This window comes from Nerophis lumbriciformis, linkage group LG19, assembly GCF_033978685.3.
Source record: "Nerophis lumbriciformis linkage group LG19, RoL_Nlum_v2.1, whole genome shotgun sequence".
Classification (NCBI taxonomy): Eukaryota; Metazoa; Chordata; class Actinopteri; order Syngnathiformes; family Syngnathidae; genus Nerophis; species Nerophis lumbriciformis.
Window position 1 is genome coordinate 42,050,645 of NC_084566.2, and position 27,309 is coordinate 42,077,953.

General features: G+C 41.8%; 1 protein-coding gene across 2 annotated transcripts in view; it reads right to left on the reverse strand.

The window, feature by feature from the left end:
* The window catches only part of sirt6 (sirtuin 6), a 44,131-nt gene extending 18,122 nt beyond the window's left edge, over positions 1-26,009 (reverse strand). Inside the window, exons 1-3 of one of the 2 annotated variants that reach the window (XM_061979838.2) lie at positions 25,855-26,009; positions 20,983-21,110; positions 1,163-1,345 (exon numbers count right to left, since the gene is read on the reverse strand). In XM_061979838.2, coding sequence (XP_061835822.1) covers positions 1,163-1,345; positions 20,983-21,110; positions 25,855-25,920 — 377 coding nt within the window. In that variant the 5' untranslated portion in view covers positions 25,921-26,009. The remainder of the gene's footprint in view (positions 1-1,162; positions 1,346-20,982; positions 21,111-25,854) is intronic. The other variant, XM_061979839.2, reaches the window with a different exon arrangement.
* Positions 26,010-27,309: the final 1,300 nt, after the last annotated feature.

Sequence of the window (27,309 nt, forward strand, 5' to 3'; positions counted from 1 at the left end):
TCCAAAACCTGTATGTACTTTTCAGCATTAATGGCGCCTTCACAGATGTGTAAGTTACCCATGTCTTGGCCACTAATACACCCCCATACCATCACACATGCTGCCTTTTACACTTTGCGCCTATAACAATCCGGATGGTTCTTTTCCTCTTTGGTCCGGAGGACACGACGTCCACAGTTTCCAAAAACAATTTGAAATGTGGACTCGTCAGACCGCAGAACACTTTTCCACTTTGCATCAGTCCATCTTAGATGAGCTCAGGCCCAGCGAAGCCGACGGCGTTTCTGGGTGTTGTTGATAAAACGGTTTTCACCTTGCATAGGAGAGTTTTAACTTGCACTTACAGATGTAGCGACCAACTGTAGTCACTGACAGTGGGTTTCTGAAGTGTTCCCGAGCCCATGTGGTGATATCCTTTACACACTGATGTCGCTTGTTGATGCAGTACAGCCTGAGGGATGGAAGGTCACGGGCTTAGCTGCTTACGTGCAGTGATTTCTCCAGATTCTCTCAACCCTTTGATGATATTACGGACCGTGAAATCCCTTAATTCCTTGCAATAGCTGGTTGAGAAAGGTTTTTCTTAAACTGTTCAACAATTTGCTCACGCATTTGTTGACAAAGTGGTGACCCTCGCCCCATCCTTGTTTGTGAATGACTGAGCATTTCATTGAATCTACTTTTATACCCAATCATGGCACCCACCTGTTCCCAATTAGCCTGCACACCTGTGGGATGTTCCAAATAAGTGTTTGATGAGCATTCCTCAACTTTATCAGTATTTATTGCCACCTTTCACAACTTCTTTGTCACGTGTTGCTGGCATCAAATTCTAAAGTTAATGATTATTTGCACAAAAAAATAAAGTTTATGAGTTTGAACATCAAATATGTTGTCTTTGTAGCATATTCAACTGAATATGGCTTGAAAAGGATTTGAAAATCATTGTATTCCGTTTATATTTACATCTAACACAATTTCCCAACTCATATGGAAACGGGGTTTGTAAAAATCACATTTTAGGAGATACTGAATATGTTTTTTTTTGTCATCTGTACTAATTATCAAAACTTGACTGTGGTGGAGTGATGGATTTCATTATTAAATTCTATTTTACAAAAAGGCTGCTCATTTGTGTAGTGGTGCTGATAAGCAAAGTCACCTTGGGAAGCCGGATCGCACATGCAGGCCGTCCACATTCTGGCTGATGAGATACTTCAGGTATCCGGCCCGCTGGAGTCCGAGCAGGGCCATGTGAGTCAGGCTGGGCCGGGCCTCTTCAAAGGTGGTGTTAAAGTGAGGGCACTCGCCTTTTTCTTCCAGCGTCCACACCCCCTTTGGACCCCTGAGAAGGAACGTGATGTTTGAGAACATCTCATTTTGCCTGCCATGACGACAGTATCAGGACAGTGCCATTGTTCATCAGTTTTATAATAATCATGTACACTTGATCAGTGGGGATGTAACGGTATTGTGGAGTCTTCACAATAATGCCGTGGTGTGTGACCTAGGGATGTCCCGATCCGATATTTGGATCGGATCGGCTGCCGATATTTGCCAAAAATTGCGTATCGGCAAGGCATGGGAAAATGCCGATCCAGATCCAGTTTAAAAAAAACTCCGGTCCGTGTTTTCCAACGCACCGATTTAAATAATACATTCCACTTTTCTGCTGCTCCGTAATTTCCGTTCCGCATTTTCCAGCACACCTTCAACACATCCACAGGTCTGTGGATTCTCACGCAGTTGCTTTTAGCTGCTGGCATTACACGACAGGCTCTTCTCACTCTTTCCTGTGTCTCCCTCTCACAGACAGCAAGTGCACCTTCTTACACACGTCACATACTGTCACGTCATACGTCACATACGTATACGTCCTCCCCGAGCAGAGAGGTAGCAGCATGGCTAACGTTAGCTGTGATGCTAGCGCAGCCGTGCGAGCAACGCTCCCTCTAAGGTGCTCGCCTGTGCAATTGCGCACTGTTTAAGCGTCCTCTGCGCATAGCAAATCTATGCCACGCACAAAATCAAATTAAAAAAAATAAGCGCATAACAATTTTCGACACACGGACACGACAGAGAAAACAGTTTTCGTCATCATTGTTCAAATATTGTGACGTCTGTCAAGACGCTTATCTCCATTCGGTGCCACACGTCCACACCATCAAAATGCCGAGGCAAAAATTTCCACATCAACACCATATGAAAAAATTATTGATTTTTTTAGTTGTGATTTCCTTCTCTACATGAAAGTTTAAAAGTAGCATATATTAACGTAGTATGAAGAAGAATGTTTTAATGTAGACATGCAAGCCTTGAAAGAAAATTTTGAAAATCAAGACTACATTTCCTGCAAATGGGTGCATTTCTACCCTATATTTTAACTTTAGATTTATTCTCATATCAAACTCTTTTGGCTGTCTTTTTGACACTTACATCCGGTGCCCCCCTCCACACCCTGGATTATAAATAATGTCAATAATTCAATGTGATTATCTTGTGTGATGACTGTATTATGATGATAGTATATATCTGATAGTATATATCTGTATCATGAATCAATTTAAGTGGACCCCGACTTAAGCAAGTTGAAAAACTTATTGGGGTGTTACCATTTAGTGGTCAATTGTACGGAATATGTACTTCACTGTGCAACCTACTAATAAAAGTCTCAATCAATCAATCAAAACACATAGAATTATCATACTGCTGTGATTATATGCATCAAGTGTTCATTCAAGGCTAAGGCAAAATATCGAGATATATATCGTGTATCGCAATATGGCCTTAAAATATTGCAATATTAAAAAAAGGCCATATCGCCCAGCCCTAGTTTCAATGATGCCATTTCTGTTTGTCATGTATAATTTTGTCTATTTTGTGTTTATCCTTGAATAAACAGGTCAGTTTCTTGTTACCAACCATTGTGTATTATTCAAACTCCCCTAATTCAGCTGGCTAGTTGTTATCAAGAGTACTAAAACCCTTTTCAACATGATTCTGACAACTAAGTAGGCTAAATAACTTTAAACTTTAATACATGCTCGGATAGGCCAGTATCGGTCAGTATCGGTATCGGATCGGAAATGCAAAAACAATATCGGTATCAGATCGGAAGTGCAAAAACCTGTATCGGGACATCCCTACTTTGTTTTATTTGGTTTTCTTTCACTGTTGACATTTATCATTGTGGAGGGAAAGTGCGATCAGCGCGCCTGCAGAAGCAAAAGTCACCGCCGCTGTCCATGGTTACTGAGGACGAGCACCAGCGGGGCATGTGCTGACGGCGAGACACAGATGGCAGGTGATTAGATTTCACAGGTGGTACGTGTTAATCTAATCATCTGTTGTCTTTAAAGGGGAACATTATCACCAGACCTATGTAAGCGTCAATATATACCTTGATGTTGCAGAAAAAAGACCATATATTTTTTTAACCGATTTCCGAACTCTAAATGGGTGCATTTTGGCGAATTAAACGCCTTTCTAATATTCGCTCTCGGAGCAATCCGCCATTTTCTCAAACACCGAGTCAAATCAGCTCTGTTATTTTCCGTTTTTTTCGACTGTTTTCCGTACCTTGGAGACATCATGCCTCGTCGGTGTGTTGTCGGAGGGTGTAACAACACGAACAGGGACGGATTCAAGTTGCACCAGTGGCCCAAAGATGCCAAAGTGGCAAGAAATTGGACGTTTGTTCCGCACACTTTACCGACGAAAGCTATGCTACGACAGAGACGGCAAGAATGTGTGGATATCCTGCGACACTCAAAGCAGATGCATTTCCAACGATAAAGTCAAAGAAATCTGCCGCCAGACCCCCATTGAATCTGCCGGAGTGTGTGAGCAATTCAGGGACAAAGGACCTCGGTAGCACGGCAAGCAATGGCGGCAGTTTGTTCCCGCAGACGAGCGAGCTAAACCCCCTATCGACCCTAGCTTCCCTGGCCTGCTGACATCAACTCCAAAACTGGACAGATCAGCTTTCAGGAAAAGAGCGCGGATGAGGGTACCGTATTTTCCGCACTATAAGGCGCACCGGATTATTAGCCGCACCTTCTATGAATTACATATTTCATAATTTTGTCCACCAATAAGCCGCCCCGGACTATAAGCCGCGCCTACGCTGCGCTAAAGTGAATGTCAAAAAAACGCTGCGCTAAAGTGAATGTCAAAAAAACAGTCAGATAGTTCAGTCAAACTTTAATAATATATTGAAAACCAGCGTTCGAACAAAATGTACGCAAATGTGCAATCACAAACATAGTAAAATTCAAAATGGTGTAGAGCAATAGTAACATAATGTTGCTCGAACGTTAATGTCACAACACACAAAATAAACATAGCGCTCACCTTCTGAAGTTATTCTTCATTCGTAAATCCTTCGAATTCTTCGTCTTCGGTGTCCGAATTGAAAAGTTGCGCAAGCGTGGTATCCAAAATGGCCGGTTCCGTCTCGTCGAAGTCATCGGGAGTCAGTGTCGCTGTTGTTGTGCAGCAGTTCTGTGAATCCTGCCTTCCGGAAAGCTCGGACCACAGTTGTGACCGAAATATCTGCCCAGGCATTTACGATCCACTGGCAGATGTTGGCGTATGTCGACCGGCGCTATCTGCCCGTCTTAGTGAAGGTGTGTTCGCCTTCGGAGCTGTGTGAAAAAAGCCACCCGGCCTCTTCGCGTAAACTTCCCTTAACCACTCGCTCATCTTTTCTTCATCCATCCATCCCTTCGAGTTAGCTTTTATGATGACGCCGGCTGGAAAGGTCTCTTTTGGCAAGGTCTTCCTTTTGAATATCACCATGGGAGGAAGTTAGCATGGCAAGCTAGAACCACAGTGAAGGATGACTTCTCATTCCCTGTGGTGCGAATATTCACCGTACGTGCTCCCGTTCCACAGTGCAGTTCACAGGAATATCAGTTGCTGTGAAATACGGTAGTAATCCGTGTGCAGATGGAGAGATTGCGTCTTTTTATGAACCGGATCCTTGTCGCGTAGTAGGAGCCATTTTGTGGTCTTTACAGATGTAAACAGGAAATGAAACGTACGGTGATATCCGCGCGTTTTTTCTTCTTCTTCCGGGGGCGGGTGAAGCGCTTCCTGTTCTATGGGGGCGGGTGAAGCGCTTCCTGTTCTATGGGGGCGGGTGCTTTCCTTGGCGGTTGCTTGCGTAGAAGAAGAAGCGCTTCCTGTTCTACCGGGAAAAAGGATGGCGGCTGTTTACCGAAGTTGCGAGACCGAAACTTTATGAAAATGAATCGTAATAAAGCGCACCGGGTTATAAGGCGCACTGTCAGCTTTTGAGAAAAATTGTGGTTTTTAGGTGCGCCTTATAGTGCGGAAAATACGGTATGTCTACAGAATATATTAATTGATGAAAATTGGGCTGTCTGCACTCTCAAAGTGCATGTTGTTGCCAAATGTATTTCATATGCTGTAAACCTAGTTCATAGTTGTTAGTTTCCTTTAATCAGAATCAGAATCAGAATCAGCTTTATTGTCATTACGCAAGGTAACGAGATTGAGGCCATTCCATACAGTGCGATGTGTGCATGCTAGAAAAACAATGTGCAAATATATAAAAATATAAAAAAATGTAGAAGTGCAATGAATATGGTGTGAAATGAATATATACATGAAAAAACAAAACAAAAACAGGGTGGTTGGTGGAATGGGTTATTGCACCGAAGAGAAGGCAGTTATGAGGGACAATGGGGCAGTCCGTTCAGGATGGTTATGGCCCTGGGGAAGAAGCTGTTCTTTAGCCTGTTTGTTTTGGTTTTAATGCACCTGTAGCGCTTCCCAGAGGGCAGCAGGTGGAACAGGTCAGAGCCAGGGTGGGTGCTGTCCTTGATGATGGCACTGGCTCTGTTGAGGCAGCGGGAGGTGTAGATGTCCGTCAGAGAGGGGAGAGGGCGGCCGATGATCTTCTGAGCCGTCTTGACCACTCTTTGCAGCCTCTCCCTGTCTGCTGCAGTGCAGCTGCCGTACCATACCGTAATACAGTAGGTCAGCAGGCTCTCGATGGACGAGCGGTAGAAGGTCAGCAGCAGGTCAGGCTTCAGGTTGTACTTCCCGAGGACTCTAAGGAAGTGTAGCCGCTGCTGAGCCTTCTTGATGATTGATGTGGTGTTGACTGTCCAGGAGAAGTCATTAGAGATGTGGACTCCAAGGTACCTGAAGGTGTGGACCCTCTCTACACGCTCGCCGTTGATGTAGAGGGGGGCAGGGTCGGTGCTGCTCCTCCTGAAGTCGACGATGATCTCTCTGGTCTTGCTGGTGTTGAGAGCGAGGTTGTTCTCCGAAGACCAGGCCGTCAGCTTCAGGACCTCCTCTCTGTAGGCAGCCTCGTCACCCCTGGAGATGAGCCCGACCACTGTGGTATCGTCGGCGAACTTGACGGTAAGGTTGTCACTGTGGGCCGGACTGCAGTCATGGGTGTAAAGGCAGTAGAGGAGGGGGCTCAGCACACAGCCCTGTGGGGAGCCGATGCTCAGCGTGCGGGAGGATGAGAGGTGCGGGCCAAGTCTCACATTCTGGGGTCGGTCCGTTAGGAAGTCCCTTATCCAGGCGTTTGTGAGAGGGGGGAGGCCAAGAGTGTCCAGTTTATTGCAGAGTCTGTCCGGGATTATTGTATTGAAGGCAGAGCTATAGTCCACAGAGAGCATCCGGACGTAGCTCTGCTGCTGCTCCAGGTGGTTCAGAGCAGAGTGGAGAGCAACAGCGATGGCGTCCTCTGTGGACCTGTTCGCCCGGTATGCGAACTGGTGGGGGTCGAAGTGCCAAACAAACACATACCAATCGTTGGTTAGAAGGCGATCGCCGAATTCGTCCTCACTTTCTCCCGTGTCGCTGGCTGTCGTGTCGTTTTCCTCGGTTTCGCTTGCATACGGTTCAAACCGATATGGCTCAATAGCTTCAGTTTCTTCTTCAATTTGGTTTTCGCTACCTGCCTCCACACTACAACCATCCGTTTCAATACATGCGTAATCTGTTGAATCGCTTAAGCCGCTGAAATCCGAGTCCGAATCCGAGCTAATGTCGCTATAGCTTGCTGTTCTTTCCGCCATGTTTGTTTGTGTTGGCTTCACTATGTGACGTCACAGGAAAATGGACGGGTGGTTAAAATCAGGCACTTTGAAGCTTTTTTTTAGGGATATTGCGTGATGGGTAAAATTTTGAAAAAAAACTTCGAAAAATATATTAAGTCACTGGGAACTGATTTTTAATGGTTTTAACCATTCTGAAATTGTGATAATGTTCCCCTTTAACACTAAGCGGCCAGGAGCAGGTTTGGGAGTGACTGCAACGTCACGACATGCTGAAAAACATTTTGAAAAGATCTTGTCAAAAACATTAAAACCTTGTTAAACCTGCACGCTTGGCTCTTGTGCCGTGTCTACAGTGGAGCTGCTAGGAAGCGACTTCAACAATCATATTTCAGATTTACGAATGCTGAACATAAAGAAAAAAAACAACAATATTTAGCTCTAATATGTCAATAACTTACAACATACTTAAATGTTGTCTCACACCTTGCAAGTACCGTATTTTCCGCACCATTAGCCGCACCTAAAAACCACAAATTTACTCAAAAGCTGACAGTGCGGCTTTTAACCCGGTGCGCTTTATATATGGATAAATATTAAGATTCATTTTCATAAAGTTTCGATCTCGCAACTTCGGTAAACAGCCGCCATCTTTTTTCCCGGTAGAACAGGAAGCGCTTCTTCTTCTACGCAAGCAACCGCCAAGGTAAGCACCCGCCCCCATAGAACAGGAAGCGCTTCTTCTTCTACTGTAAGCAACCACCCGCCCCCGGAAGAAGAAGAAAAAGCGCGCGGATATCACCGTACGTTTCATTTCCTGTTTACATCTGTAAAGACCACAAAATGGCTCCTACTAAGCGACAAGGATCCGGTTCATGAAAAGACGCAATCTCTCCATCCGCACACGGATTACTATTTCACAGCAACTGATATTCCTGTGAACCGCACTGTGGATACAACGAGAGCACGTACGGTGAATATTCGCACCACAGGGAATGAGAAGTCATCCTTCACTGTGGTTCTAGCTTGCCATGCTAATGAAACTTCCACCCATGGTGATATTCAAAAGGAAGACCTTGCCAAAAGAGACCTTTCCAGCCGGCGTCATCATAAAAGCTAACTCGAAGGGATGGATGAAGAAAAGATGAGCGAGTGGTTAAGGTAAGTTTAAGTTTACGCGAAGAGGCCGGGTGGCTTTTTTCACGCAGCTCTGTCCATGTTGATATACGTATGTTTGTGATTGCACATTTGCGTACATTTTGGGAGTGAACAGAGTTGTTAGAACGCTGGTTTTTAATATATTATTAAAGTTTGACTGACCTATCTGACTGTTTTTTTGACATTCCTTTAGCGCAGTTAGATGCGGCTTACAACACCGGGCGGCTTATTGGTGGACAAAGTTTTGAAATATGCCGTTCATTGAAGGCGCGGCTTTTAACCCAGGGCGCCTTATGGTGCGGAAAATACGGTACAAACCCCATTTCCATATGAGTTGGGAAATTGTGTTAGATGTAAATATAAACGGAATACAATGATTTGCAAATCCTTTTCAACCCATATTCAATTGAATATGCTACAAAGACAACATATTTGATGTTCAAACTCATAAACTTTTTGCAAATAACCATTAACTTTAGAATTTGATGCCAGCAACACGTGACAAAGAAGTTGGGGAAAGGTGGCAATAAATACTGATAAAGTTGAGGAATGCTCATCAAACACTTATTTGGAACATCCCACAGGTGTGCAGGCTAATTGGGAACAGGTGGGTGCCATGATTGGGTATAAAAGTAGATTCCATGAAATGCTCAGTCGTTCACAAACAAGGATGGGGCGAGGGTCACCACTTTGTCAACAAATGCCTGAGCAAATTGTTGAACAGTTTAAGAAAAACCTTTCTCAACCAGCTATTGCAAGGAATTTAGGGATTTCACCATCTACGGTCCGTAATATCATCAAAGGGTTCAGAGAATCTAGAGAAATCACTGCACGTAAGCAGCTAAGCCAGTGACCTTCCATCCCTCAGGCTGTACTGCATCAACAAGCGACATCAGTGTGTAAAGGATATCACCACATGGGCTCAGGAACACTTCAGAAACCCACTGTCAGTAACTACAGTTGGTCGCTACATCTGTAAGTGCAAGTTAAAACTCTCCTATGCAAGGCGAAAACCGTTTATCAACAACACCCGGAAACGCCGTCGGCTTCGCTGGGCCTGAGCTCATCTAAGATGGACTGATACAAAGTGGAAAAGTGTTCTGTGGTCAGACGAGTCCACATTTCCAATTGTTTTTGGAAACTGTGGACGTCGTGTCCTCCGGACCAAAGAGGAAAAGAACCATCCGGATTGTTATAGGCGCAAAGTTGAAAAGCCAGCATGTGTGATGGTATGGTGGTGTATTAGTGCCCAAGACATGGGTAACTTACACATCTGTGAAGGCGCCTTTAATGCTGAAAGGTACATACAGGTTTTGGAGCAACATATGTTGCCATCCAAGCAATGTTACCATGGACGCCCCTGCTTATTTCAGCAAGACAATGCCAAGCCACGTGTTACATCAACGTGGCTTCATAGTAAAAGAGTGCGGGTACTAGACTGGCCTGCCTGTAGTCCAGACCTGTCTCCCATTGAAAATGTGTGAAGCCTAAAATAGCACAACGGAGACCCCCGGACTGTTGAACAACTTAAGCTGTACATCAAGCAAGAATGGGAAATAATTCCACCTGAGAAGCTTCAAAAATGTGTCTCCTCAGTTCCCAAACGTTTACTGAGTGTTGTTAAAAGGAAAGGCCATGTAACACAGTGGTGAACATGCCCTTTCCCAACTACTTTGGCACGTGTTGCAGCCATGAAATTCCAAGTTAATTATTTGCAAAAGAAAAATAAAGTTTATGAGTTTGAACATCAAATATGTTGTCTTTGTAGTGCATTCAACTGAATATGGGTTGAAAAGGATTTGCAAATCATTGTATTCCATTTATATTTACATCTAACACAATTTCCCAACTCATATGGAAACGGGGTTTGTAATAGGTGTCTCAACTTAATAAATTGAACCCCAACATTCCTCAGAGGTGTTAATACAAATCTTATCTTTATGCACCAGAAAGGAGAATCCATCATGCAAACCCTCAAAGTGCAGCCATCAGTGCATTTGAAGTTCAGCAGACACACAGTTCCCTCTGTTAGGTTCCAAACAGAACTCTGCAGATGTTATTCATGACTGCTTATCACCAGCGGATATGTGCTACAATGAGGAGCTGTGAGGCTGTTGCAGTCATGTGGTTTTGGGGACTTCAGTAATATGAATCTCAAAAGATGCTAAATTGCTTAGTGGGAGGCTCTGCCGGAGCGGAACATATTAAGCATTTATTGAGCCGAGGCACATCATTTACATCGGAAAAATCTCACGGAACTCCTTCAAGCGTGTCATGACCTATTCTGTTGCTTGAATGGCAAAAGGTGAAAACGCAGGTTAATTATATACAGTGGTGGTCAAAAGTGTACATACACTTGTAAAGAACATCATGTCATGGCTGTCTTGGGTTTCCAATCATTTCTACAACTCTTATTTTTTTGTGATAGAGTGATTGGAGCACATTAGAGATGCGCGGATAGGCAATTATTTCATCCGCAACCGCATCACAAAAGTCGTCAACCATCCGCATCCACCCGAACTAACATTTAATCAAAACCGCACCCGCCCGCACCCGCCCGCACCCGCCCGTTGTTATATATCTAATATAGACGATGCAAGGCATTAGTGAGGTTATAAAGCTTTTGCCTGTTAAAGAAATGAGACTGATCCAATGTAGCAGAGACATTCAATGCGTGCCACGCTGTCACGGCCCAGACGCACACCAGTGCGCAATCATCTGGGAGCCGCGCTGAGCGCACCTCCAAGCGCGTGGAGGTGCGATGTCCCTCGCACCCGCGGCGGCTCCACCCAGGCTGGCGCCCGAGGCTTCAGCGCGCACCGCGGCGGCCATCCTACTCGTCGCGGCCTCGCCCTCGCGGCTCTCGCGGCTCTCGCTGCCGGCGACGGCCGGGTATGGGCCCGACGCTCCAGCGCCATCCATTTTCAGGGCTAGTTGATTCGGCAGGTGGGTTGTTACACACTCCTTAGCGGGTTCCGACTTCCATGGCCACCGTCCTGCTGTCTATATCAACCAACACCTTTTCTGGGGTCTGATGAGCGTCGGCATCGGGCGCCTTAACCCGGCGTTCGGTTCATCCCGCAGCGCCAGTTCTGCTTACCAAAAGTGGCCCACTCGGCTCACCAGGGTGAGCCCCACCCCTTTCGTGAGCGCACTGCGCGCGGAGTGACCCCTGTTACGCGCTCTCGGCAACGGGGGGGCGGGCAGGTAAGCTGCGCGGGCGGAGCGCGCGGAGTGACCCCTGTTACGCGCCCTCGGCAACGGGGGGGCGGGCAGGTAAGCTGCGCGGGCGGAGCGCGCGGAGTGACCCCTGTTACGAGCCCCCGGCCACGGGGGTGGCGGGCAGGTAAGCTGCGCGGGCGGAGTGACCCCTGTTACGCGCCCCCGGCAACGGGGGTGGCAGGCAGGTAAGCTGCGCGGGCGGAGCGCGCGGAGTGACCCCTGTTACGAGCCCCCGGCCACGGGGGTGGCGGGCAGGTAAGCTGCTTACCTGCTGCGCGTGACGCCGGCCGCGGCGAAGGCGGACGAGGCGGGGTGTCGGTGCGGTGGGCGCGGTGGTGACCCTGGACGTGCGTCGGGCCCTTCTCGCGGATCACCTCAGCTACGGCTCCCGGTGGGGCCCTCTCGGGGGAAGGGGCCTCGGTCCCGGACCCCGGCGAGGCGTCCCTTCTCCGCTCCGTAAAAGTGTCCATCTCTTTTTTTTGTCTTCTTCTGTTGTGGCATATGCTGCAGGTGCCTGCTCGTTTTTCGTATGTGGGTAACAACATTTAACTATGTATATATATTTACGAATTGGTTTAACTGCCACCCGCCTGAATCTATTTAAAGTCTAATTTTTTTTTAATTTCAACCGCCCGACCCGACCCGCGGATAAAATCTAATTTTTTTTTATTTCAACCGCCCGACCCGCGGATAATCCGCGGACTCCGCGGTTGTGTCCGCAAACCGCGCATCTCTAGAGCACATACTTGTTGGTCACAAAAAACTTTCATGAAGTTTGCTTCTTTTATGAATTTATTATGGGTTTACTGAAAATGTGAGCAAATGTGCTGGGTCAAAAGTATACATACAGCAATGTTAATATTTGCTTACATGTCCCTTGGCAAGTTTCACTGCAATAAGGCGCTTTTGGTGTCATGATCTGTGGTCCAGATCACGTTTTGTGTTTTCTGTTTGTTTTGGACTCCTTTAGTTCCTGTTTGTGCACCTCCTGAGTTTGTTACCATGGCTACTTATGATTTTCACCTGCCTCTGTTGTTCCGGACGCGCACCTGTTGCTCATCAGAGACACTATTTAAGCCTGCCTTTGCCGGTCACTGGTCCTGGCTTCTGTGTTTGCTTCATGTTCGGTTACGTAAGTTTTGCTTGTCTCCTAGCCCAGGGGTTGGCAACCCGCGGCTCCGGAGCCGCATGCGGCTCTTTGGTCACTCTGATGCAGCTCAGCTGCATACTTGCCGACCCCCCCGATTTTCCCGGGAAACTTCCAGATTTCAGTGCCTCTCGCAGAAAAGTCCCGGGATTAATATTCTCAGATTTTCACCCTTACAATAATAATAAGGGTGCGCCATGATGGTACAGCATTTAGCGCCCTCTACAATCTGTATAAACACCGTGCCAGCTCAGCCTCTTGTTATAAGCATCTTCTGATTGCACACGTAAGTGACAGCATGGCATACTTGCTCAACAGCCACACAGGTTACACTGACGGTGGCCATATAAAACAACTTTAACACTCTTACTAATAATGCGCCACACTTTGAACCAAAACCAAACAAGAATGACAAACACATTTCGGGAGAACATCTGCACCTTAACACAACCTAAACACAACAGAACAAATACCCAGAATCCCATGCAGCCCTGACTCTTCCGGGCTACATTATACACCCCTGCTACCACCAAACCCTGCCCCCACCCCAACCCTGCTCCCTCTCACATCAACCCCCCACCCCCCTCTGTGCGTCGGTTGAGGTGGGCAGGGTTTGGTAGCAGGGGTGTAGATTGTAGCCCGGAAGAGTTAGGGTTGCATGGGATTCTGGGTATTTGTTCTGTTGTGTTTATGTTGTGTTACGGTGCAGATGTTCTCCCAAAATGTGTTTGTCATTCTTGTTTGGTGTGGGTTCACAGTGTGGCGCATTATTAGTAAAAGTGTTGAAGTTTTTTATACCGCCACCGTCAGTGTAACCTGTGTGGTTGTTGAACAAGTATGCCTTGCTGTCACTTACGTGAGCAAGCAGAAGCCCCACGCTGGTTGTAGCGGGCGCTAAATGCTGTACCATCACGGCCCGTTCGAGAGAATAGTTGCCCTGAAATTCGTAGACTGCCGGAGAAATCGGGAGGGTTGACAAGTATGACGCTGTCAAGCGTCATTCATATAAAACCCGCGGGCCGCACTAACATTCAATTTTCATATTAAGGTGTGGGCCGCGTGTCTGAGACCCTTGGTTTATACATAGCACAAAGCAAAAAAAAAACTTTGTATGCAGTAGTGATGGGATCGGCAGTTCTTTTGACTGTACTGAATCACTAGAATCAGTTCCTTAAATTGAGTCGTTCAAAAAAATGTGTTCACCGAACCCCCCCCCCCAAAAAAAAAAAAAAATAGGAGGGGGGGGGGGGGGGGGGGGGTGAACGAATCAGTTCATGAAGTGATTCGGTTCAGTACGTTCACTCAAAAGATTCGTTCGTTCGAACGAATCGTTCGCGAACGACACAACATTAGTATGCAGTATTATTTAATTTTAAATTTCAAAAGATTTTTGTGGCTCCCATTGTTGTCTTTAATTTATGAAACTGGTCAATATGTCTCTTTGACTGGTAAAGGTTGCGGACCCCTGTCCTAGCCTATGCTAAGTTTAGTTTCGATTGCGATTGCCACCTTGTTCTGTCACGGTTTGGTTGCGGCTTACTGCGCGGTTCGTTTTCCCGGGATGCAAACGGACGACTCCGGACAGGACTTGCAGGTAGGAACATCATTTAATTCTCAAAAAACACTGAAAGAGGTACAAAAACAGAAAACCAACCGACGGAACAAGATGCCAATCGCACTCGAAACTAAACTCAGCATAGGCTAGGAGACAAGAAAAACTTACGTGACGTGAGCATGAAGCAAACAAAGAACCCAGGACGAGTGACCCGGCTAAGGCAGGCTTAAATAGTGTCTCTGATGAGCAACAGGCGCGCGTCCGGAACAACAGAGACAGGTGAAAATCATAAGTAGCCATGGTAACAAACTCAGGAGGTGCACAAACAGGAACTAAAGGAGTCCAAAACAAACAGAAAACACAAAACATGATCCAGACCACGGATCATGACATTTGGTAGCCATCCACAAGCTTCTGGCAAGCTTCTGCTTGAATTTTTGACCACTCCTCTTGACAAAATTGGTGCAGATCAGCTAAATATGTTGGTTTTCTGACATGGACTTGTTTCTTCAGCATTGTCCACATGTTCTCAATGGGGTTTAAGTCAGGACTTTTGGAAGGCCATTCTAAAACCTTCATTCTAGCCTGATTTAGCCATTCCTTTACCACTTTTGACGTGTGTCTGGGGTCATTGTCCTGTTAGAACACCCAACTTCGCCCAAGACCCAACTTGTTTAAGTCAGGGTCCACGTTAATCAATTCATGGTACAAATATATACTATCAGCATAATACAGTCATCACACAAGTTAATCATCATCAGAGTATATACATTGAATTATACCCACTTCTGCGGTCCTCGCCAAGGTTTCTCATGGTCATTCACATTGACATCCCACTGGGTTGTGAGTTTTTCCTTGCCCTTTTGTGGGCTCTGAACCGAGGATGTCGTCGTGGCTTGTGCAGCCCTTTGAGACACTTGTGATTTAGGGCTACATAAATAAACAATGATTGATTTACTTTTGTGTGTCATTACTTATTATAGTCGAAAATATAGTGGTACCCCAACTTAAAGGGGAACGACGCTTTTTTTGGAACTTTGTGGACTTCGTTTACAATCATTATGAGAGACAAGGAGACAGAAGTTGTTTTTTTCGCGTTCTAACATACAAAAATCGTCTCGTTCTAGGTGGCTAGCAATGCAGGTAATGGGAGCATTCCTTTCTACCTCTAAATCACTTTAAAAATGCATTAAAAAACCGTCAACAATACTTCATTTACATTCTGTATAATAACCAAACTGTAGCAACATTGTTAGTGAACACTGAGGAACTATTTTTTCTCGCGTACTAACACATCAGCGTGCTACGGTATTAGCCTAACTATGGAAAGAGATAAGCTAACACGAAACGCGTTTGAGTTTGTAATGCACAACACAATGCGATACGACAACAATCTCTACTGAGTGACAAACATGAACAATCACATTACAGTATCTGTAAAGCAGGGGTGCTCACACTTTTTCTGCAGGCGAGCTACTTTTCAATTGATCAAGTCGGGGGATCTACCTCATTCATATATATCATTTATATTTACTTATTTATGAAATATATGTTTTTGTTAACAAGTTAAAGGTGTTTAATGATAATGCAAGCATGTTTAACACATATAGTTAATATTGTTAAAAAATTAAAGGTGTTTAAAGATAATACAAGCATGTTTAACATATAGTTAATATTGTTAACAAGTTAAAGGTGTTTAAAGATAATACAAGCATGTTTAACACATATAGTTAATATTGTTAACAAGTTAAAGGTGTTTAAAGATAATACAAGCATGTTTAACACATATAGATTCCTTTCTTTCATGAAGACAAGAATATAAGTTGGTGTATTACCTGATTCTGATGACTTGCATTGATAGGAATCAGACAGTGGTGCTGATAACGTCCGCATTTTCGAATGGAGGAGAAAAAAAGTCCTCCTTTCTGTCCAATACCACATGAAAGTGGTTGGTTTTTGGCATCTTATTTGTCCAGCTTCCGTACTCCTTTGTATACACTTTACAAGAAATACATTGTCGGCAAACTCCGTCGCTTGCTAGCTTGTGCACGCCAGCTTTCTGAGACTCTTATTTTGTTAGCGCAACTGTGCAACTGTGCAGTTGGTCTTTGGAGTTTTGACGACAGGTACGGCGCCAGAGTCTGTTGAAATAAAGTGTTTCTCGCCTTCCAGTCGGTCATTTTAATGAGCTGGCAGCAGCCAGCGTCATCTCAGAAGACCCTCGGGTGCCGTGAATGTCAATCAAGTGACGTCATAGTGAAGATTTATGGTCGCTCATTTTTAGGACTATTTTTTTAATGCCTGGCTGGTGATCGACTGACACACCCTCCGAGATCGACCGGTAGCTCGCGATCGACGTAATGAGCACCCCTGCTGTAAAGTATTATTTCATGTTTTGTTTGTACACAGCTAGCCAGACAGTGTATGTACTGTAGTTGTAATAACACACATGATGTGCTGCGTGTATCATGATCGATATTAAATTGACTCACTAGATGGACATTTGTTCGTCTGGTCCAGCTGGGCGGGGATGTTTCCAGTTGATTTTGGGTAAGCAATCCATTTATGTCGAAATAGCATGGCTCCAAGTTACGTATTTATAGTGTCAAAATCGCTTTTATCTCACTCTCTCTGCTTCCGTCTGCTCCAACGGCTCAATCTTCCTTCGTGCTCGCTTCTATACGCAGCAGTATATTCAGCTTCAAAAAGATTGATTGATTGATTGATTGATTGATTGATTGATACTTTTATTAGTAGGTTGCACAGTGAAGTACATATTCCGTACAATTGACTACTAAATGGTAACACCCGAATAAGTTTTTCAACTTGTTTAAGTCGGGGTCCACTTAAATTGATTCATGATACAGATATATACTATCAGATATATACTATCATCATAATACAGTCATCACACAAGATCATCACATTGAATTATTAACAATCCGGGGTGTGGAAGTGGGCGGGGGGGTTGGTTGTTATCATCAGTCATCAACAATTGAGAACAGAGAAATGGATATTGGAACAGTGTAGGTCTGACTTGGTAGGATATGGACAGCAAGTGGGGGGTGGGGGGAGAGAGGGAGAGAGAGAGAGAGAGAGAGAGAGATCAGAAGGCATAAGAAAAAGTTAAGATACGGTTGTGAATCGTCATTTGTCCAAAAATAGTCGTCTTTGTTGTCTGTTACCAAGTCTGCCATGATTAGAATTCCACTTCAAAAATGTGTCTCCTCAGTTCCCAAACGTTTACTGAGTGTTGTTAAAAGGAAAGGCCATGTAACACAGTGGTACAAATGCCCCTGTGACAACTTTTTTGCGATGTGTTGCTGCCATTAAATTGTAAGTTAATGATTAATTGGAAAGAAGAAAAAAAGTTTCTCAGTGTGAACATGAAATATCTTGTCTTTGCAGTCTATTCAATTGAATATACCGTATTTTCCGCACTATAAGGCGCACCTAAAAACCACAAATTTTCTCAAAAGCTGACAGTGCGCCTTATAACCCGGTGCGCTTTATATATGGATTAATATTAAGATTCATTTTCATAAAGTTTCGGTCTCGCAACTACGGTAAACAGCCGCCATCTTTTTTCCCCGTAGAAGAGAAAGTGCTTCTTCTTCTACGCAAGCAACCGCCAAGGTAAGCACCCGCCCCCATAGAACAGGAAGCGCTTCTTCTTCTACTGTAAGCAACCACCCGCCCGCGTAGAAGAAGAAGAAGCGCGCGGATATTACGTTTCATTTCCTTTGTGTGTTTACATCTGTAAAGACCACAAAATGGCTCCTACTAAGCGACAGGGATCCGGTTCATGAAAAGACGCAATCTCTCCATCCGCACACAGACTATTATTTCACAGCAACTGCCTAAAGACTTTCAAGAAAAGCTGGCTACTTTCCGTGCATATTGTAAAAACAAGATAGCTGAAAAAAAGATCCGGCCAGAGAACATTATCAACATGGACGAGGTTCCACTGACTTTTGATATTCCTGTGAACCGCACTGTGGATACAACGGGAGCACGTACGGTGAATATTCGCACCACAGGGAATGAGAAGTCATCCTTCATTGTGGTTCTAGCTTGCCATGCTAATGGCCAGAAACTTCCACCCATGGTGATATTCAAAAGGAAGACCTTGCCAAAAGAGACCTTTCCAGCCGGCGTCATCATAAAAGCTAACTCGAAGGGATGGATGAAGAAAAGATGAGCGAGTGGTTAAGGTAAGTTTAAGTTTACGCGAAGAGGCCGGGTGGTTTTTTTCACGCAGCTCCGTCCATGTTGATATACGACTCCGTGCGCGCCCACATCACGCTGGTTTTTAATATATTATTAAAGTTTGACTGACCTATCTGACTGTTTTTTTGACATTCCTTTAGCGCAGTTAGATGCGGCTTATAACACGGGGCGTCTTATAGGTGGACAAAGTTTTGAAATATGCCGTTCATTGAAGGCGCGGCTTATAACCCAGGGCCCCTTATGGTGCGGAAAATACGGTACTATTTTTTTCAGCTACAGTTACATTAATCATTAGTAATGCAGCAGCCTAGTTTTGAATGGCAGGGTCCCTGCTATCACATGTTGATCAAAATATAACATTTAAATCATAAAAATCAACTACAGGCTTCCCAAATGCTGTAATAAATTAAGCATGTTGAGTTGACTTGAAACTGTTTAATGTTGCACTTTTTATATGTAGAAGAAAAGTTTTGCCATTTTATTTAATCTGAGCAACAACTTGAGGCAGTTTAATGTTGATTAACGTGGGCAGAATTATTATAGTGTTCCCAATGTTAAAAGGATAAAGTTACAAATTTGGTAAATAAATAACCAAAAAATGTATATTTTGTTGTTTTCTTACTGTACCGAAAATGAACCGAACCGTGACCTCTAAACCGAGGTACGTACCGAACCAAAATTTTTGTGTACCGTTACACCCCTAACAACGAGCTCTTCAAACATTTTAGAATGAACACCATGTATTAAAGCCACAACGCCTGTGTTTATTTGGAGGGAAGAACCATTATAGAATGTGAAGTGAATTACATTTATATAGCGCTTTTTCTCAAGTGACTCAAAGCGCTTTACATAGTGTTGCGTTTTGGACCAGTTTTTTCCTCCCAGGGAATTCAAGTCTCAATTCGCTCCCAAGTTCTTTCCGACACTTAAAGCTGAGTTGAAAAACCACCAGAGACAGAATAGGTATTTTGTTGTATATATTCTCAAAGCTTTGACAACATACATTTTAGATTGAGACCAGTCTAACCCTAGAACCTTCTATCGCGCACACCCAAAATGGTCTGTCTTCCCGATCCCACCACACTCTCTCTCGTCCCATCTCTGTAGCCAAAACAAAATGCTAGTCTAAACACATTCCAAAGAACTCAAGGTTATCACACACAGTTTGCTTGCTGACAGAGCATCAAAGAGAAGAAGTGGAAAAGACAAGCTGTTTTCAAATATGACAAAGAAATGGAAGAAGTACAACTAAAATTCGGATATATGTAAATATCTGCCTCCGACAATTGTGAAACCCAATATCTAAGTTACATTTTTAAACCAGTGTGGGTGGCAGTGGGAGCAGGTGGGTAAAGTGTCTTGCCCAAGGACACCACGGCAGTGACTAGGATGGCAAAAGCGGGGATCGAACCTGCAACCCTCAAATTGCTGACACGGCCGCTCTACCAACCGAGCTATACACTCTTAGAAATAAGGGTTCTAAAAGGGTTCTTCTACAAGGGCTGAGGTTCTAACTGGAACCATTTGCTTCTGAAAAACCCTTTCCCGAAGAAAGGGTTTTTCAAGGGTTCTTGGTAACGCTAATGGTTCCAGTAAGAACCATTTTGATCCAGAGAACCCTTTAAAACCCCTTTTCTGAATAATTGGTTTTAAAAGGGTTCTCACTAACACTAAGGGTTCCAGTAAGAACTATTTTGATCCAGAGAACCGTTTTTGGAAGAAAGAGTTCTTCAGGAATGCATGGGTAAGATCCTGTGTCACCAGGGACATACTTCCTGATAACATTTGCCAATAATGGTGCCTATCTTTAAATAAATGTTTTTCTCATTAAAATGTTTTGAATGTTTGTTCAATGTCAACATGATAAATGACCACAATATAATATGAACTAAACTGATCTGTAGAATACAATATGGTTCTTTATAGAACCCTCAGAAGACAAGACGGTTATCGGTGAAAACCTTTGAAAAGGGATGTTTTTAGAACCCCCTGTGTCAGGTCTAGATGAAACCCTTGAAACATGAAAGAGTTCTTTGTGGAACTCCCTGTGTGGGTTCTAGATGAAACCCTTGAAACATGAAAGGGTTCTTAGTGGAACTCCCTGCATGGGTTCTAGATGAAACCCTTGACAAACGAAAGGGTTCTTAGTGGAACTCCCTGTGTGGGTTCTAGATGAAACCCTTGAAATACGAAAGGGTTCTTAGTGGAACTCCCTGCGTGGGTTCTAGATGAAAGTCTTGAAATACAAAAGGGTTCTTAGTGGAACTCCCTGTGTGGGTTCTAGATGAAACCCTTGAAATACGAAAGGGTTCTTAGTGGAACTCCCTGTGTGGGTTCTAGATGAAACCCTTGAAACATGAAAGGGTTCTTAGTGGAACTCCCTGCGTGAGTTCTTTGTAGAACCTCTCATGGGGGGTTCTGGGTGGAACCTTACACACACAGTTCTAGGTAGAACCCTCCAAAAGGGTTCCAGGTGGAACCTTTATAAAAAGGTTCTACCTGGAGCCAAAAAGGGTTCTCCTATGAGGACGAGCCGAAGAACCTTATATGGTTCTACTTAGCACTTTTATTTCTAAGAGTGTACCGCCCCATGAATGACACAATCCAAGGTTAAGATGTCTTACCTGAAGTCAGGGATGCCTGCTGCAGTGCTGATCCCTGCTCCAGAATGCACCACCAGGTGTTTGGACTCTTTTATGAGCTCAGCCAGGCTCTCCACCTTCGCTTTTAGCTCCTCGGGGCTGTCAAATACCTGTTAGAGTAGAACATGCTTCAAAAACTGATGCTTCTAATGGGGTTACATGAATACTGTTAGGGACTACAAGGGAGTAATGACAAAATGATGTCGTGTTTCATTCCTGGGCATATTTTCCGCTCATCCCAAACTGTGTTGACGCTCTCACGATACAACACTAAAACTGGAGCAATTTGCCTGTAAACATAACTTAAGTTGAATAATGTTTTTTCTGTACATTTTAATTCAATATTCACACTCAGAAACCCGTTGGTAGACAATATCAAGGAGGACATTTGTACAGGGACTTTCTGTATGTGGTTTTGGGAACTATATATCTACTGTACAGCATATAACAATTGAAATTTGTACAGGGATTTTTGTGTGTGTGGTTTTGGGATCTATATTTCTAAAGTACAGAATACAACAATGGACATTTCTACAGGGATTTTCTGTATGTGGTTTTGGGAACTATATTTCTACTGTACAACATATAACAATTGAAATTTGTACAGGGATTTTCTGTATGTGGTTTTGGGAACTATATTTCTACAGTACAGCATATAACAATTGAAATTTGTACAGGGATTTTCTGTGTGTGGTTTTGGCAACTATATTTCTACAGTACAGAATATAACAATTTAAATTTGTACAGAGATTTTCAGTTTAGTTTTGGGAACTATATTTCTACAATGCAGAATATAAATTGAAATTTCTACAGAGATTTTCCGTATGTGGTTTTGGGAACTATATTTCTACTGTACAGCATATAACAATTGAAATTTCTACAGGGATTTTCTATATGTGGTTTTGGGAACTATATTTCTACTGTACAGCATAAAACAATTGAAACTTGTACAGGGATTTTCTGTGTGTGGTTTTGGCAACTATATTTCTACAGTACAGAATATAACAATTTAAATTTGTACAGAGATTTTCAGTTTAGTTTTGGGAACTATATTTCTACAATGCAGAATATAAATTGAAATTTCTACAGAGATTTTCCGTATGTGGTTTTGGGAACTATATTTCTACTGTACAGCATATAACAATTGAAATTTCTACAGGGATTTTCTATATGTGGTTTTGGGAACTATATTTCTACTGTACAGCATAAAACAATTGAAACTTGTACAGGGATTTTCTGTGTGTGGTTTTGGGAACTATATTTCTACTGTACAGCATATAAAAATTGAAACTTGTACAGGGATTTTCTGTGTGTGGTTTTGGGAACTATATTTCTACTGTACAGCATAAAACAATTGAAACTTGTACAGGGATTTTCTGTGTGTGGTTTTGGGAACTATATTTCTACTGTACAGCATAAAACAATTGAAACTTGTACAGGGATTTTCTGTGTGTGGTTTTGGGAACTATATTTCTACTGTACAGAATATAAATTGAAATTTCTACAGGGATTTTCCGTATGTGGTTTTGGGAACTATATTTCTACTGTACAGCATATAAAAATTTAAACTTGTACAGGAATTTTCTGTGTGTGGTTTTGGGAACTATATTTCTACTGTACAGAATATAACAATGGACATTTCTACAGGGATTTTCTGTATGTGGTGTTGGGAACAATATTTCTACTGTACAGAATATAACAATTGAAATTTCTACAGGGATTTTCTGTATGTGGTTTTGGGAACTATATTTCTACTGTACAGCATAAAACAATTGAAACTTGTACAGGGATTTTCTGTGTATGGTTTTGGGAACTATATTTCTACAGTACAGAATATAACAATTGAAATTTCTACAGGGATTTTCTATACGTGGTTTTGGGAACTAAATTTCTACTGTACAGCATATAACAATTGAAATTTGTACAGGGATTTTTTTGTGTGTGGTTTTGGGAACTATATTTCTAAAGTACAGTACATATCAATTTAAATTTGTACTTGGATTTTTGTGTGTGTGGTTTTGGGAACTATATTTCTACAGTACAGCATATAACAATTGAAATTTGTACAGGGATTTTCTGTGTGTGGTTTTGGCAACTATATTTCTACAGTACAGAATATAACAATTTAAATTTCAACAGGGATTTTCTGTATGTGGTTCTGGGAAATATATTTCTACTGTACAACATAAAACAATTGACATTTCTACAGGGATTTTCTGTGTATGGTTTTGGGAACTATATTTCTACAGTACAGAATATAACAATTGAAATTTCTACAGGGATTTTCTATACGTGGTTTTGGGAACTAAATTTCTACTGTACAGCATAAAACAATTGAAATCGGTACAGGGATTTTCTGTGTGTGGTTTTGGGAACTATATTCTACTGTACAGCATATAACAATTGACATTTGTACAGGGATGTTCTGTGTGTGGTTTTGGGAACTATATTTCTACTGTACAAAATATAACAATTGAAATTTCTACAGGGAATTTCTGCGTTGTTTTGGGAACTATATTTCTACAGTACAGAATATAACAATTTCAATTTGTACAGGGATTTTCAGTGTAGTTTTGGGAACTATATTTCTACAATACAGAATATAAATTGAAATTTCTACAGGGATTTTACGTATGTGGTGTTGGGAACAATATTTCTACTGTACAGAATATAACAATTGCAATTTCTACAGGGATTTTCTGTATGTGGTTTTGGGAACTATATTTCTACTGTACAGCATATAACAATTGAAATTTGTACAGGGATTTTTGTGTGTGTGGTTTTGGGAACTATATTTCTAAAGTACAGAATATAACAATTTAAAAGTTGTACTTGGATTTGTGTGTGTGTGGTTTTGGGAACTATATTTATACAGCACAGAATATAACAATTTAAATTTGATTTTCTGTGTAGTTTTGGGAATTATATTTCTACAATACAGAATATAAATTGACATTTCTACAGGGATTTTCCGTATGTGGTTTTGGGAACTATATTTCTACTGTACAGCATATAACAATTGAAATTTCTACAGGGATTTTCTGTATGTGGTTTTGGGAACTATATTTCTACTGTACAACATATAACAATTGAAATTTGTACAGGGATTTTCTGTGTGTGGTTTTGGGAACTATATTTCTACTGTACAGCATATAACAATTGAAATTTCTACAGGGATTTTCTATATGTGGTTTTGGGAACTATATTTCTACTGTACAGCATATAACAATTGAAATTTGTACAGGGATTTTCTGTATGTGGTTTTGGTAACTATATTTCTACAGTACAGAATATAACAATTTAAAATTTGTACTTGGATTTGTGTGTGTGTGTGGTTTTGGGAACTATATTTCTACAGTACAGCATATAACAATTGAAATTTGTACAGGGATTTTTTGTGTGTGGTTTTGGGAACTATATTTCTAAAGTACAGAATATAACAATTTAAAATGTGTACTTGGATTTGTGTGTGTGTGGTTTTGGGAACTATATTTCTACAGTACAGAACACCCATCCATCCATCCATTTTCTACCGCTTATTCCCTTTTTGGGGTCGCGGGGGGCGCTGGAGCCTATCTCAGCTATATATAAATATAACAATTTAAATTTGTACAGGGATTTTCAGTTTAGTTTTGGGAACTATATTTCTACAATACAGAATATAAATTGAAATTTCTACAGGGATTTTCCATATGTGGTTTTGGGAACTATATTTCTACTGTACAGCATATAACAATTGAAATTTCTACAGGGATTTTCTGTATGTGGTTTTGGGAACTATATTTCTACTGTACAACATATAACAATTGAAATTTGTACAGGGATTTTTTGTGTGTGGTTTTGGGAACTATATTTCTACTGTACAGCATAAAACAATTGAAACTTGTACAGGGATTTTCTGTGTGTGGTTTTGGGAACTATATTTCTACTGTACAGCATACAACAATTGAAATTTGTATAGGGATTTTTGTGTGTGTGGTTTTGGGATCTATATTTCTAAAGTACAGTATACAACAATTTAAAATTTGTATTAGGATTTGTGTGTGTGTGGTTTTGGGAACTATATTTATACAGTACAGAATATAACAATTTAAATTTGTACAGGGATTTCTTGTGTGTGGTTTTGGGAACTATATGTCTAAAGTACAGAATATAATAATTTAAAATTTGTACTTGGATTTGTGTGTGTGTGGTTTTGGGAACTATATTTCTACAGCACAGAATATAACAATTTAAATTTGTACAGAGATTTTCTGTGTAGTTTTGGGAATTATATTTCTACAATACAGAATATAAATTGAAATTTCTACAGGGATTTTCTGTATGTGGTTTTGGGAACTATATTTCTACTGTACAGAATATAACAATGGACATTTCTACAGGGATTTTCTGTGTTGTTTTGAGAACTATATTTCTACTGTACAGCATAAAACAATTGAAACTTGTACAGGGATTTTCTGTGTGTGGTTTTGGGAACTATATTTCTACTGTACAGCATATAACAATTGAAATTTCTACAGGGACTTGTTGTGTGTAGTTTTGGGAACTATATTTCTACTGTACAGAATATTGTCATACAGGCAATCAGAGCTCCTTAGAAACTGTAAATACTTCTTTTGTGCACAATATTATATTGGTTCAAAAATAAACAGTCAAATAAGATGCTAATATACATGATTATATTAAAAATGGGAATAAACTTCAGGTTGTAAGTGTTTTGGTGTCATTTCCCCCAGCATGTGCGGGTAATTAGTCAATAATGAACAACAATAAGCAAAGTAATGTAGCTAACCGGCTAACTTGCTAAAACTGGTTGTTCGACGGCTAACTGGAAGCACAGTAGCTGATAATTACCTCTGGAAGTCCGCACACGCCCTTGTCTGCATACGGAGAGAGACCAGCAGCATAATTCACAGACATTGCACTAATTTCTGGATTGTATTTGCGAAAAAGTATTTGAAAGCCGCATATATTTTCCCTTAAGCGTCCCTGCCTACTGACGTCATCACTTCGCGCCACACAAGATTTATTTATTTATTTTTAATATCTTTTTTTTTTTTAACGAGGCCCTTAAGTCCTTATCTGGGGCCCATCAACAGGTGTATTTTTAATTAGTATTGTGAATTGATATAAAGTCGTAAAAAAAAAAAAAAAGATGGATTTGCCATTTGAGGCTGCCGCTAAGCGTATCGTTCCGGTTCCTGTGCGGTTTCAAAATAAAATACTGTGTTCTTAAACGACAGTAGTTTTGTTTGTAATATTTTATACAACATTGTTATTGAAATAAAGATCACAAACGAACACAGTTGCCGGAAAACAAACTAGCAGGAAGTCATTTTCTAATTGGCTTAATACTTTAAAATGATCAATTCAATCTTGGAAAATAGTTAAAAATACAACATCCATTACATTGATTTCGTTATTGCAGAAATTTAAAGTGATTTGGATTAGCCTTTTTTTGTCTGTTAGAATTGTATCCTTTTTTTTAATTATTATTTTTGTATTTGCCATTTGAGGCGGCTGCTAAGCGTATCGTTCCGGTTCCTGTGCGGTTTCAAAATAAAATACTGTGTTCTTAAACGACAGTAGTTTTGTTTGTAATATTTTATATAACATTGTTATTGAAATAAAGATCACAAACAACGAACACAGTTGCCAGAAAACAAACTAGCAGGAAGTCATTTTCTAATTGGCTTAATAATTTAAAATGATCAATCTTGGAAAAAAGTTAAAAATACAAAAGCCCTTAAATTGATTTCGTTATTGCAGAAATTTAAAGAGATTTAGATTAGCCTTTTTTTGTCTGTTAGAATTGTATCCTATTTTTTTTAATTATTGTTGGCCCTGCGATGAGGTGGCGACTTGTCCAGGGTGTACCCCGCCTTCCGCCCGATTGTAGCTGAGATAGGCTCCAGCGCCCCCCGCGACCCCAAAGGGAATAAGCGGTAGAAATGGATGGATGGATGGATTTTTGGATTTGCCACTTGAGGCGGCTGCTAAGCGTATCGTTCCGGTTCCTGTGCGGTTTCAAAATAAAATACTGTGTTCTTAAACGACAGTAGTTTTGTTCGTAATATTTTATATAACATTGGTATTGAAATAAAGATCACAAGAAATAACGAGAACAAACACAATTGCCGGAAAACAAACGAGCAGGAAGTCATTTTCTAATTGGCTTAATAATTTAAAATGATCAATTCAATCTTGGAAAATAATTAAAAACACAAAAGCCCTTAAATTGATTTTGTTATTGCAGAAATTTAAAGTGATTTAGATTAGCCTTTTTTTGTCTGTTAGAATTGTATCCTA